A 12,109-nucleotide genomic window follows, 5' to 3' on the forward strand; every position below is an offset into this window, starting at 1 on the left:
AAAGGGAACACTTACTCATCACAGTGTAATATCAAGTTATACATAGTTATACATCCCTGTTAAACTTCAATCTGTCCATTTGCTTTGGTGGCAACAGATTCAAAGGAGAGGCAAAAGCAAGACAACTCCCAGAATGGCCACAGATAATGGTTCTCTCCTTATCCTTCCCAACTGCTTCTTCTCTAGTTTTGTGTTCTGCTAGTGTCCTTGTCACTACTGGTAGCATGAGGTGGAACCTGCAGCCCAATCAGGTAGCAAAGGTGGTCCAGCCCCTCCATGATGGCACATCCATACGTGTGGTCGCAAGGTTTGCCGAGTCTTAAGAGCATGCTAGGAGATGGGCCGTTTCACAAGAAGAGCTGGACAGAGCCAAAGAAGAGCATCAACTGAGGAGCAGGACCGGTATCTGCTCCTTTGTATGTTGAGGAACAGAAGAAGCAATGCCAGAGCCCTACAATACAAAATAACCTCCAGCAGGCTGCAAGATCTGCCCTGGTCAACTGTAAAGGCTGCAACTGTGAGGGAGCAACAAGTGCTTCATCACCAAGCGGTAGTAGATCATGCAAACTCACAGCTGGGCCGGCGAGTGCTGAAGCCTTTAGTGTGTAAATCTTCTATTCTCTGTTCCATCACTCACTACAGAGTTCCAAACTGCCACTAGACGCGTCAGCTTAACAGTGCCTCTGCCATGGTCGAGCAGCTGCACACAAAGCGTGTGTGTGCTGGAGTGGTGTAAACACGGGGCCACTGGACTCCAGAGCAGAGGAAATGTGATCTCTGGAGGGATAATTCCAATTCTCTGTCTGGCAGTTGAAGGCCCCTTGGTTACAGCTACAGCACACACACTTTGAAAGAACAGACATTGAAGGCCATTTCACATTATGTGTTAAAATACAATCGCAGCATCCAGGTGACCATTACCAGACTGGAAGTAACATGTAGTAAATGTTTGTCTGGCTGCAGTGTGATTGGATCTCAGCTGGGCCTCTATCTTGATTAAAGGCCATCCTTCCTCTGTAGAAATCTTCATCCCCATTTAACATATTAATAACTTTAGTGTGGGCCGTCACTGCTCCAGTTCCAGGTGCAGGTCCATTCTTTACAGCAAGTCACAGGTCCCATTTAAAATAAGCACAGGAGCAGGTGGTTATATTTTCAACTCTTGGGTGGATTTAATCTCAGGGATGTGTAGCACCTTCAGCCACCCAGTGCATGAACACACACACACACACACACACACACATTGCTACAGGGGACACAGATCTGATCGCAACGCCATTTACATTTTGCATCATCATGTGCATTTTCCAATTTGGGGCTATTGTATCCAGACACATCGCATGTTAAGGAGTAAATTGGGCCAAAGCATGAACATAAGACACTGCGGTGTGAAACGTTAAATAGGATGGTTTAATAACTAAAATGCAATAGAATGTCATTAAACAGAGCTGGATATTTTTTTTGGAGGATGAAAGTGTGACATTGATTAGGTGACATGAATACACTCCCACACATCACCAGAGTTCAGTTGAGCTCTGTTCTGATTGAAGGAATCGTTTGGTAGTAGTGATGAACACTTGTGTGGATGTCTACATCTCTTTAAACTGGCCTCATGCAGGTTCACCTTTAACCTCTGCCCAGTCTTAATTCAAAAAACTGGACTTGGACTTCCTTTAGGTCAAAGGTGTGCCAGAGTGTGCTCTCCACACAGCCCGCAGCCGTGTTCAGTCCTGCTCTAGGTTCAGTCCTCATCACTGCCCATCTCTAAGGGGTCAAAGTCCGGGTCGTCCTCGTCCAAATCCAGGTCATCGATGTCCTGAAATAGGGACTCGTCCACTTCAACGCTGTTTCCACCTGCAGTGGGAAAGATGTTTAGAACATGATATACAGAATTATGAGGAGTGGAGGAAAGGCTCATCAGTTGGTTTTCAGTTTACAAATGTATTATTTCAGAAAAATTGGAATTTTTGAACGTACAATTACAAAAATACAGTAAATGACATCAGTGTGTTTTCTCTGTGATGTTGCAGGTGGCAAACTTCAGTGTGTTCCCCTTAATATGGACGGACTATATTTGACTTATTTGTGCCGAAAACCGCCTGCAAATTTGCTCCTGAGACTAAACGGATGTCGGTCAAACAACATCCTCATCAGGAAACACCACAGGGGGCTGAGGGCCACACGTCCTGTTCAAAGATGACAGCTGCAGTTTAACGGACAGTGAAAGTGAACACTGTGCTGTAGTAAACAGGCTTGTGAACGCTTTATGAAGCAAACGTTTATAACTCAACCAAGGATATTCAGACAGATGCCTCACGTCAAACAGTAAACCATCCTAAAGGTCAAGTGGCAGTAAGTCATTAAGTGGCAGTACATGGGTGTGGTTACAAACAGCAAATTCTCTTGTGTAAAAAGACAAGACAGTCCGGCCTAAAATTAGGTGGTAAAGACAGCAGAGCGCCTCTTTGAGCTCCAACCTCTCCACCGTGCGATGCATCTATCACACACACGATGCCTTTGGAAAGCACGCCAAATCACCAAGGACCACAGCCCCCATGAGACTGTGGCCTGTTTGCTCTGTTGCCATCTGGTAGACCCTACCGGAGCATCCGGGCACGGACTACCTGACTCACAAACACTTTCTCCTTAACCAGTTACTTTGCACTCTACCCCTCACCAGCACTCACGCCACTGTTTAATGATTTATTTATTTGTAATACTTTACATTTTGAATCCACTGTTATTCAGTCTGGTCTGCACTTTAACTCCATTTTCTCGAATGCTGAGTACTTTGCACACACGTCATGCTGTTGTTGCCGCAATGTCACAAGGAATTCCACCGTACAGAACAACACTTTGTTTTTCTGTGCAAATGGCAACTAAACTTGAGTCGTGAGTCTACAATATAGAACTTTTTCTTTTTCTGAGATACAGAATTTGGGGGTTTTCATGAGCTGTAAGCTATAAACATCAACATTAAAAAGAATTAAAGCCTTGAAATATTTTACTTTGTGTGTAATGAATCTGTAATCTATGAGAGTTTCACTTTTTGATTTGAATTACTGGAATAAATTCACTTTTCCACGATATTCTAATTACCTATAAGCTGCACTTGTTATTGCTTGGACTGACATTTTTAAACTATATTGCCCAGCCCTACACTCAAACACATTGTTGACCAGGATGTTGAGATCATAAAGGAAAGGCAGATGAGCTCAATCAAACTTTACAACTACTGTGTCAACCAGAACCTTGTATGCAACTTGCAAGATTAAAAAAGACCCAGCACTTCCGGGAAGTGTGTTTGAACCCTTTTTAAGCCATAAATGACATTTTTACACAGATAAAGCATTATTAAGGTTACATTTAGCTAAAGGCAATGAGTCGCAAGAAGCCAGACACCAGACACACTCTCTCTCTTTCACACACTCACTCCTACCGTCTTCCAGGAACTGGATGTCTGACGTGTCGAGGTTGTGGTCGGTCTCAAACAGCTGTTTCCCTGGTGACAGAGGCACAGAAGTATGAATGTTTGAAGTTTGTATGGTGAACTCTCCAGCTTTTGGGCTGTGGCAGTTCAGAGTCTTTGTGCAGCAGCAGCAGCAGGACGCAGCTCACCGGTGAGTTTGGTTTTTCCTGCCTGCTCCTCCTCTTTCTGTCTCTTCCTCCTCAGGTCGGCCATGTCCAGCTCAAACGTGGCTTTCCAGGTCAGGAAGTTTTCAATTGTTACTACTGTGCCCTGGAATGCCACCTGTGACACACACACACACAAAAACAGACACGCAAGCACAGTTACTCTATTGTTGATCTTATATTTCTGTTGTCAACACCACAGATTGATAAATTAGTTCAACTTTTATAAGCATGGATTATAAAAGAAAAACTCCATATACAGATCTGGTTGACAGTACAAACCATCATCATTCTTACATCATCTCTTTTTACTTAATTTATCCTGAAAAATTAACCCCATTCTCTCAAACCTCACAGTGTTTCAACATATCCTGCAATAGTAGATGTCAAGGAAATAATAAATATCTACATTAAGCACTAACCTGACATGACATGATTATAATCATTCTTAAAATGTCATAATTTTTCGATCAGTTTAAATCCAAACACACAGAGTTCTGCACTTCTCCCACCTTCTCAGCTTCCTCTGCCTCCTTCTCTCTCCTCATCTTCTCTTCTTCTTGTCTGTTTTTGATTGTGTCGACAATTTCGTTGAGCTTCTCCTGTACGGCTGTCACCAGAGTGAAGATCATCACCATGCCAAGGTTTTCTTCTGCCTGTGGTCCAAATACACACACACAGAGCCAATATGAACCTTCTATCAATATCAGCATCCAACTTCTCTCTGTCACCTTCGCCCCCTTTGGATGTCAAAGCTTCTTCATCTGGGAAAACTATTTGCAACAGAGTTTCAAGTGATTTTCTTCTAGTTTAGTGTCCCTCAACCAAAGACTGGAGGACGGAAGGGTTTTCTGTCCTCTCCATGTACTCCATCAACATGCAATCTGAAGGATGAACTCAAATAAGAATATGCTCTTCCTCTACTTGATTAGGCAGAGAACAAATGAAGATGGACAGACAGACCTGTTGCTGCAGAAAGGTCAGGATGTCCCCCACGTCTGTGTCCTCCAGGTTCTCCTGGGAGTAGATCTCCCATAGCGGAGGCTCGTCGGGGTATTTCTCTACATAGGTAAACTTTAACGTTGTTTCCACAGCTGCAGAAAGACAGAATTGGAGATGATTAAACTGTGAGTGGTCCTTTCATTCTATGTCAGACTATCATTCACAGTCAGCAGTGTTGTAGAGCTGATTGGATTGTTGCTCTGCCTTCTTTAAGGATGTACTCATGCTCACACTTCAGGTCTGAGGGTGGAGGAAGCATCAGCATAACACCAATATGACCAAACGTGCAAAGGAAGAAAAAACTATCAGGTGTAAAATTCCTCCCACTCTATAGATTTGAAATTTTCTGATTCATCACCTGGTTATAATGAATGAATGTGCGTTCAGTGTAGATCTGAATGATAAATGAACCCTAAAACAGTAAATTAACTCCTATTACACGGACAAATTAAAGGATGGGTTTGGCCTGATCTGTGCTCTTTACAGTCACATGGTGGTTCATGTGTGGATGCTTCTTGAACTGTTCATATCAGAGACAGACAGCTGGACTGGTGCGGCTTGAGACAACAAGGAGAACAGCTCACTTCCCTTAAAACACTGTCACCCCCTTCTCATTGCATTGTAAGTGGGAAGGATTTGGTTGTGAGGAAAAGTTGCAAGTGAGGATGAAATGAGGAAACTACCACACGCTGTGGAACCCACCATCGATGTGCAGAGTTACAGTACTCACCAAACATGCTTTGTTTTGCTACTTGGCAATACTACCATATTAAACACAACCAGCATCAGCACTGGTATAAATATTAACAAAAAAACCAAACATATTTTGATGCAGATTCACAAATAATTCTACTCACTTTCGTCATCCTCCCCTGCATCTGACGTGACTGTGATGGTGAAGCTGGTGGGATCATCTGAGAGCACTGTAAACAAGAGTTTCATTTAAATCTAATGTCATTCACGTTACACACAACGTGCCATTTAATAGATCTGAAGCTCAAACGCTGCGGGTTCCATGCTGTCATGGTTTCCATTGAACGTAGACAACTGAAGACTGTGACCAACTCCTCTGTTAGGATACTTCAGTAAATTCGCCACATGTCAGCCAACAGAGACGTACTACATAATACATACTTTAATAAGGTCCTCGGTGGTGTGTTTACAGGAGGAGAAATTATTATAACACACATTTGAAGTAGTTTATTTTAATGCACTGTGGTATTATTTATACACTGAATTAAAGAGCGGTGACCGAGGCTGTAAAGATGTGTGTGGCAAGTGTGGTAGTGATATAATATAATATAATATCTTTCTCTCGGTGTATTAAATGTAAACGTTTAACATTTACAGTCCCAGAGCAGCCAGTCTGCTGAGTAAACCTGTGTATGACGCTGGAACTGTCCTCGAGGCTACATCACGTTAGCCTGCTAGCTAGCTAGCTAAGTTTTCGAAGGACGTGGACGGCGGTGTAACCTGTGAAAGAGTCTGGATAGATGGCCTCTATGGCTTCTAGTTCGTTTCTTTGCTCTTCGGCGTAGTCTGTCATTTTCTTCTAGCTGCAGGGTGCCTGAAAGTCCGCTGAAAAAGCATCAATGCTAATGCTTAACGCGCCGGAGATCCAGAGTCAGTGGCCATAAGGCGTTCGATGATATCGGCGATCACACTTTCTAGTCTGAGTTGGTGAATCCTCGCAGCTGATTCGCGTTCATGCGTCTGAAAAGAACATAGAAAACACTAAAATGCAGTAATCATTATTTTTCTCCTTTAATAAAAACATATCTACGAGTGGCAGAAAAGGGACTGAGATGATAAAGCCTTAAACAACTTAAACAACCTCAACATATAAAACAATCTCACACACATATTGGTTCTTTGTTTGCTGGTCTTAAGGATCCAGCCAGTGGTCCAATGATCTCTGAACGTGTGTATGATGCTGTTTGCGTGAGTGTGTGTGTGTGTGTGCGTGTGTGTGCCTCAAGTAGAATAGACAACATTTTGCCGAATAACAATTAAGGAAATAAGCAAACTCAACTTATTTCCACACATCTATTTCCCAGTCATATTGAAGTGTGTAATGACAACATCAGCCCACCTGAGGGGGATTGTGTGTGTGTGACCCAGGGGTCAGAGGTCTTTTCTGGCAGTGATGTTTCAGAGTGTACCAGCAGGGGTCTCTCTTCAGGACGTGATCGTGAGAGAGGATTTGGAAAAATGGATAAAGGAACACTTAATGGATATTTTGGCAAGTAAGCCAGCCATAGAATTGTAACATTACCAAAAAAGCACTACATTGATTCCATCGACTCTTCCATACACACAAACCTACACTCTGCAGTGATCATCTCTTGATGGTATTACAGAGAAAGTACAGAGTAAGTGGCAACAGTGTAAAGGTGATGGTGATGGAAAAACTCATCAAACTCACTGTGTAAAAAGCTCTGCACCCTCACTTCACCTCCATCTACGCAGCACGTCTCACCAATTACAGTGCAGTACTGCAACTGAGTTGGAAATGGATGTCAGTATCAGAGCTCTTCCCTGGGCCCGGCTCATCTGGTCCAGGAACAAGGGTGTCTGCAGACTCTTTCTCTGGCAGGAAAAGACACAAAATACACAAAAAAATCTATTCCTTCCAAATCCTTGATCGCATACTGCCCTCACTAAATGTCAGCATGTCTGAGGAAAAAGATTTTAGGACAAACAAATTTGTAACTACTACACATTGTGTTGGCTTTTATAAGGATTTAAAATGTGAAGTATTGCATGCATATATGAGTATGATATGTCAGCAGAACAGTACTCTGATGCTCACATGACACAGGTCAGTATATAGTTGTGCGCCCTCTATAGGTCAAGCCCGAACACAACACTGCCCTTCACTACCTTACTTTTGAAAACGTCCAACCAGTAGGTAAAGGTAAGAACATACTGGGCATCACTACAACAGGCACACCACTTTGACTATACTAAATGAAAATAGCATGTTAACACTGAACTTGCATTGTAGGAACAGTTACTGAATAGGTCATTATTCAGCGTCATAAGTAGAATGTGACAACAATGAATAAAAGCCAAAGTGGTAGAGCGTACAAGTGCATTGCAATGGTAAGACTAGAAGGGAAGATTTCCTCCCTTGTTGGCAACAGCACAGAGTAACTTGGATGATTAAATGTTGTATCTATGTACATGTGTAGATACGAAACCAAATGATACATTAGCTCCTTTGAATTGAAATGGTTTGAGCCACAGGATTTACACATTTGAACCATAAATGGATTGACTAAGGAGAGGAGCAAGTGTGTTAAACTACAGACATTCTGACATGGTTTATATTATATCTTTCTGTTGTCAACACCACAGATTGATAAATTAATTCAACTTTTATAAGCACGAGTAATATAAAAGAAAAACTCCATATACAGATTTGGTTGACAGTACAACAACTTTCTTACATCATCTCTTTTTACTTAATTTATCCTCAAAAGTTAACCCCAATCCAAGGATGCTGCAGAGTCGATCAGTTTAAATCCAAACACACAGAGTTCTGCACTTTTCCCACCTTCTCAGCTTCCTCTGCCTCCTTCTCCTATCTTTTCTTCTTCTTGTATGTTTTTGATTTTCGTTAAGCTTCTCCTGTACAGCTGTCACCAGAGTGAAGATCATCACCATGCCAAGGTTTTCTTCTGCCTAAGGTCCAAATACGCACACAGAACCTTCTATCAATATCGGCAAATTAAGTCCAACTTCTCTCTGTCACCTTCGCCCCCATTGAATGTCACAGCTTCTTCATCTGGGAAAATTATTTGCAACAGAGACCAAATAAACACATTTACACTGTCAGTGCAGATGTTTCAAGCCTGGTTTTGTGTGTACGCAACAGCTATAAATGAGGGCCCCTGATCTTCTTCAGGATAACTGCTCATCAATTTTTTTTCTTCTCTCTCTCCTTTTATTAAATTGGTGGTATAAAAACCTACAGTTCTGGGCTTCAAAGTCGGCAAATCGCCAGGTAAACTCGGCGCTGAGTATGTAGAGTTTTCGTGCTATATACCGGCGGGCCAGCTCTAATAGACATTTGATATGATCTTGCAGGCCAAATATAACTACACTGCGGGCCAGATTTGGCCACAGATTTGACACACCTGCTGTACACTATTACCAAACACACAATGTGAAGAACAAGAACAACAATGGGAAGGCCCCGCTATCTGCTAAAGAAGGCCACAAAGTGAAGTGAACAAGGCACTAGAGCGCAGCAGAAGCACACAGTGGGACACATGAAGTTCATGAGAAACATACAGTGAAAGTTGTCATGCCTTGCTAAAAGAAATATTCTAAAAATGCTCAGTGAAAGACATCTTTATTTAATTAAAGTCCTTTACAAGCATTTTAAATGAACTTTATATTTAGATATGGTAAGTTAGCTTTTGGACAAGACATCAGCCCTCCTGTTGTGAGAGGATCCCGTCCAACTGAATCTGAAAAGGAAGAGGAATATATTGTTTAGAGCAGTAACTCAGCTAGACATACTGCTAAACTTCGATTCCTGTCGTCATGACCACCGATTTGGGACATTGTAGTTGTCTGGTGCATAAATGGTGCATTTCAAAACCTTGCTCATTTAAGTCAATAGTAGTCATTATGAAAGATGTAACAGTTCACCTTGAACTGCTCGATGGTATTGTTCAGTGACTGGATCTCCTCTGCGTGTTTCACCTCTTCCACCTGTCGCCTTTCATTGTTCCTCTTTACAATTTCCTCACACTTTGCTTTCTGCTCAAACACTTGTTTCATCAATTCTTGCTTGTCCTCCTGCAGAGCAAAAATCTACACATATAATAAGAAAGTGAGACATTTGCCAGTTCATTCCACATACTGGAGCTGAACTGGGATCAGAATCAAACATTTTAACATAACTCTGTACTAAGAAGAGTGCACTGCTGGACACTCTACTGAAATAGACTAGTCTAAGATTTCTAAGACCTTCATGTCCAGCAAATTTACAACAACTCCAAATGAATTCTTGCTAAATATATGTGTCTATGAGCTGTATGGTATTGTTCTGGTGTCCCTGAATATAGATCAAATCAAATAATCCTCACTCTCTTTTCCACGTCACCCTTGGTCCTCTCAGCTTGCATTGCTGTCCTCATACCAAAAGCCACACTGCTCTCATACAGTGCATGATAGATGCCAATCGTCATTTGAATTTCCTCTCTGACCCGTGAGAGCAGCAGGCCTCTCTCAGCACAGTTGATGGTCACCTGTCTGATCAGCTCATCTACAATTCAGAGTGAAACAGTTGGGTTGGACAATTGAGCCTTGGACATGTGCCATCATACTGAATGTGTGATAAAAAGGAAAATCTAACCAGATTCCAAAACATAATCTATTGTATAACCTTTATATATTTATGGATCCCACATATAAGCCAACGCATAGTTTCACAAATGATGAGTGATGAAATGTGCTGCTATTCAATGCACCATTGCGTCTTGGTGACCTCAGCTCTCATTTGCCCTCTTCCTCACCAAAGCACTGGGGGTAGAGGTCCCTGCGTACAGGGCAGATGCCTGTTTGTCTGGCCTGCATGAGCTGCAGTTTGTGCTTGAGTTGTTTTTCCAGGTGCACCACATCTGGCCGGGTACAAGGTGAATTAGACACCTGCTGAACCCACAGCTGGCTGCCATCATACCATTCTCTGCAATAAATAGCCAATGTTGAACTTGGTAAGCGAGAGGTAATAATAATAAATAAATGTAATGATGTAAATGAGATGTGCAGGAAATTCAAGAAAGTTAATGACATTAATGATAATAACAGTCTAAAGGGCTACCTGGGTGGAAGAATGGCATTAAGAATCTCCTCAGTTTGCTGCCTGATGGCCTCAGATTGGGTTATTTTTTGTTTTTGACTTGCTGTACCATGGCCAGATGTGGAAGCCTGAGAACTCCCTCTTAATTGGAGCGCCTGTAACAATAGATAGGAATGGGTTGCACAATGTTACAAGGACACTGCCATGTATTAAGAAGAGAACAGATGAAATTTATGCTCTTGAACATATATGATTATAATTGGATGGCAAAGTGGCTCCCTGGCTTCAGTTAAACTCTTTGTTGTCTGGTTTCCTCTCAGGGTCCCCCTCCCATTCTTTTTTGTTTCAGTTTTGTTTGCCTTCTGTATTTACTTGATGTCTAAAGCTAACTTGGTAAACTCACCGCTTGAGTTTTCCAATCTTGCGGGGGACCCAACAAAACTGGTTTGTCATACTTCAGTAAAGTCTCGGCAGCTGCAGAGTTTGGCATTTGGCACACAGATGGGTTTGATTTTGATTTTGGAGCTTCTGGAACAGGGCCAGTTGAGGCAGGTTAGTGAGGACTCGCTTTCAAATGGTGTGCCTGTAACAATAGATATGGATATGTTGCACATTATATTACTTTCTCACAATAAAACACGACGGCAAGGTGGTTCCTGGGCTTGAATTAAATCTTGTGATTTCACAAGGCTATGCAGAGTTGCTAGAGATGATGAGCAACACAGTAAAGAGTTGAGAACAGCTGAGAAGCAAGCGAGCGCTGACTCTACTCAACTTAACTGGCCTGATAAACATCATGGCAATTTTCACAATGTTGTATAATTTAACATCTGTGGCAAAATTATTGCAAATATACGGTAAATATTGGATATACTGCCCAACCCTGGTCAGGAGGTGTTGCAGGTCCTCTAACACTGTTAACCCTCAGCTAGGTGACCTAGCCAGGGTTGAGGAAACCCTGCCTTGTGTCCCAGCAGCAATCACAAACAGACCTTACCTCTGGGTTTAAGCTAAATCTGGTAACTCCCTCTGCTTCCACTACACAACCACCAACTGATATACTTACCATGATGCCATGATGATGATGTCATTCCCTCCGTACCAGGACCCTGCACAGACTTTGTGCTGTGATGATGTCATGTAAACCCTTGTGCACAGACTATGACCCAATCTACATTGTACAGGGATTATTGTTTGTTTTTCTTTTTTTGGTTTTTGTCTTATTGTTAAGTTGCAGTGAGTGGATTCTGTCCTTTGTATATTTTAGAAAATAGTCACAGAAGAAGGGAATATCTGGAGCGTGAGTCCAAAGTGAAGACAGGGAGCCGATATCATGGTGCACTCGGTCCATGGGCCGTCAGTGACCCTAATTCCATCTCCTGCAATAACGGATGATGAACTTGGTAAGGCAAGATCGGTTTATATAGGATATATATAGGACTTCTGTATTTTCTGAAATGATAATGTGGTACAATTTCGCTTCAGAATAATATAAATAAATAAATCCATACAAATGAGAAGTAAAAGCAAAGTGGAGGAAATTAAGATAAGAGATAAGATAAGATAAGATGAAAGTTTATTATCCCGAGGGAAATTACCGTGCAACAGTTACAGTACAGCATGAAAAACAAGAACCAGAAGTCACCCAACTACTGCAAT

General features: G+C 42.0%; 2 protein-coding genes across 2 annotated transcripts; both read right to left on the reverse strand.

Annotated features, from left to right (window-relative positions):
* Nucleotides 1–1,187: 1,187 nt before the first annotated feature.
* On the reverse strand, nucleotides 1,188–6,306 carry rwdd1 (RWD domain containing 1). Its single transcript, XM_076148480.1, has 7 exons — nucleotides 6,109–6,306; nucleotides 5,493–5,558; nucleotides 4,597–4,727; nucleotides 4,146–4,289; nucleotides 3,619–3,751; nucleotides 3,440–3,502; nucleotides 1,188–1,854 (listed from the first exon to the last, which is right to left on the reverse strand). The coding sequence occupies exons 1-7, from the start codon at nucleotides 6,179–6,181 to the stop codon at nucleotides 1,742–1,744; spliced, it is 723 nt and encodes a 240-aa protein (XP_076004595.1). The 5' UTR covers nucleotides 6,182–6,306; the 3' UTR covers nucleotides 1,188–1,741.
* Nucleotides 6,307–9,074: 2,768 nt separating this feature from the next.
* Nucleotides 9,075–11,003, reverse strand: LOC142999047 (axonemal dynein light intermediate polypeptide 1-like; the record flags this gene model as incomplete). Its single annotated transcript, XM_076148436.1, has 6 exons — nucleotides 9,075–9,113; nucleotides 9,298–9,462; nucleotides 9,738–9,916; nucleotides 10,167–10,336; nucleotides 10,472–10,521; nucleotides 10,950–11,003. Coding segments are annotated over 6 exons (657 nt in total), but the record flags the coding sequence as incomplete, so codon positions are not given.
* Between the last annotated feature and the right edge of the window lie 1,106 nt (nucleotides 11,004–12,109).

Source organism: Genypterus blacodes, unplaced genomic scaffold (genome assembly GCF_046128005.1).
Source record: "Genypterus blacodes isolate CSIRO-AG114 ecotype Tasmania unplaced genomic scaffold, CSIRO-AGI_Gbla_v1 ptg000040l_1, whole genome shotgun sequence".
Classification (NCBI taxonomy): Eukaryota; Metazoa; Chordata; class Actinopteri; order Ophidiiformes; family Ophidiidae; genus Genypterus; species Genypterus blacodes.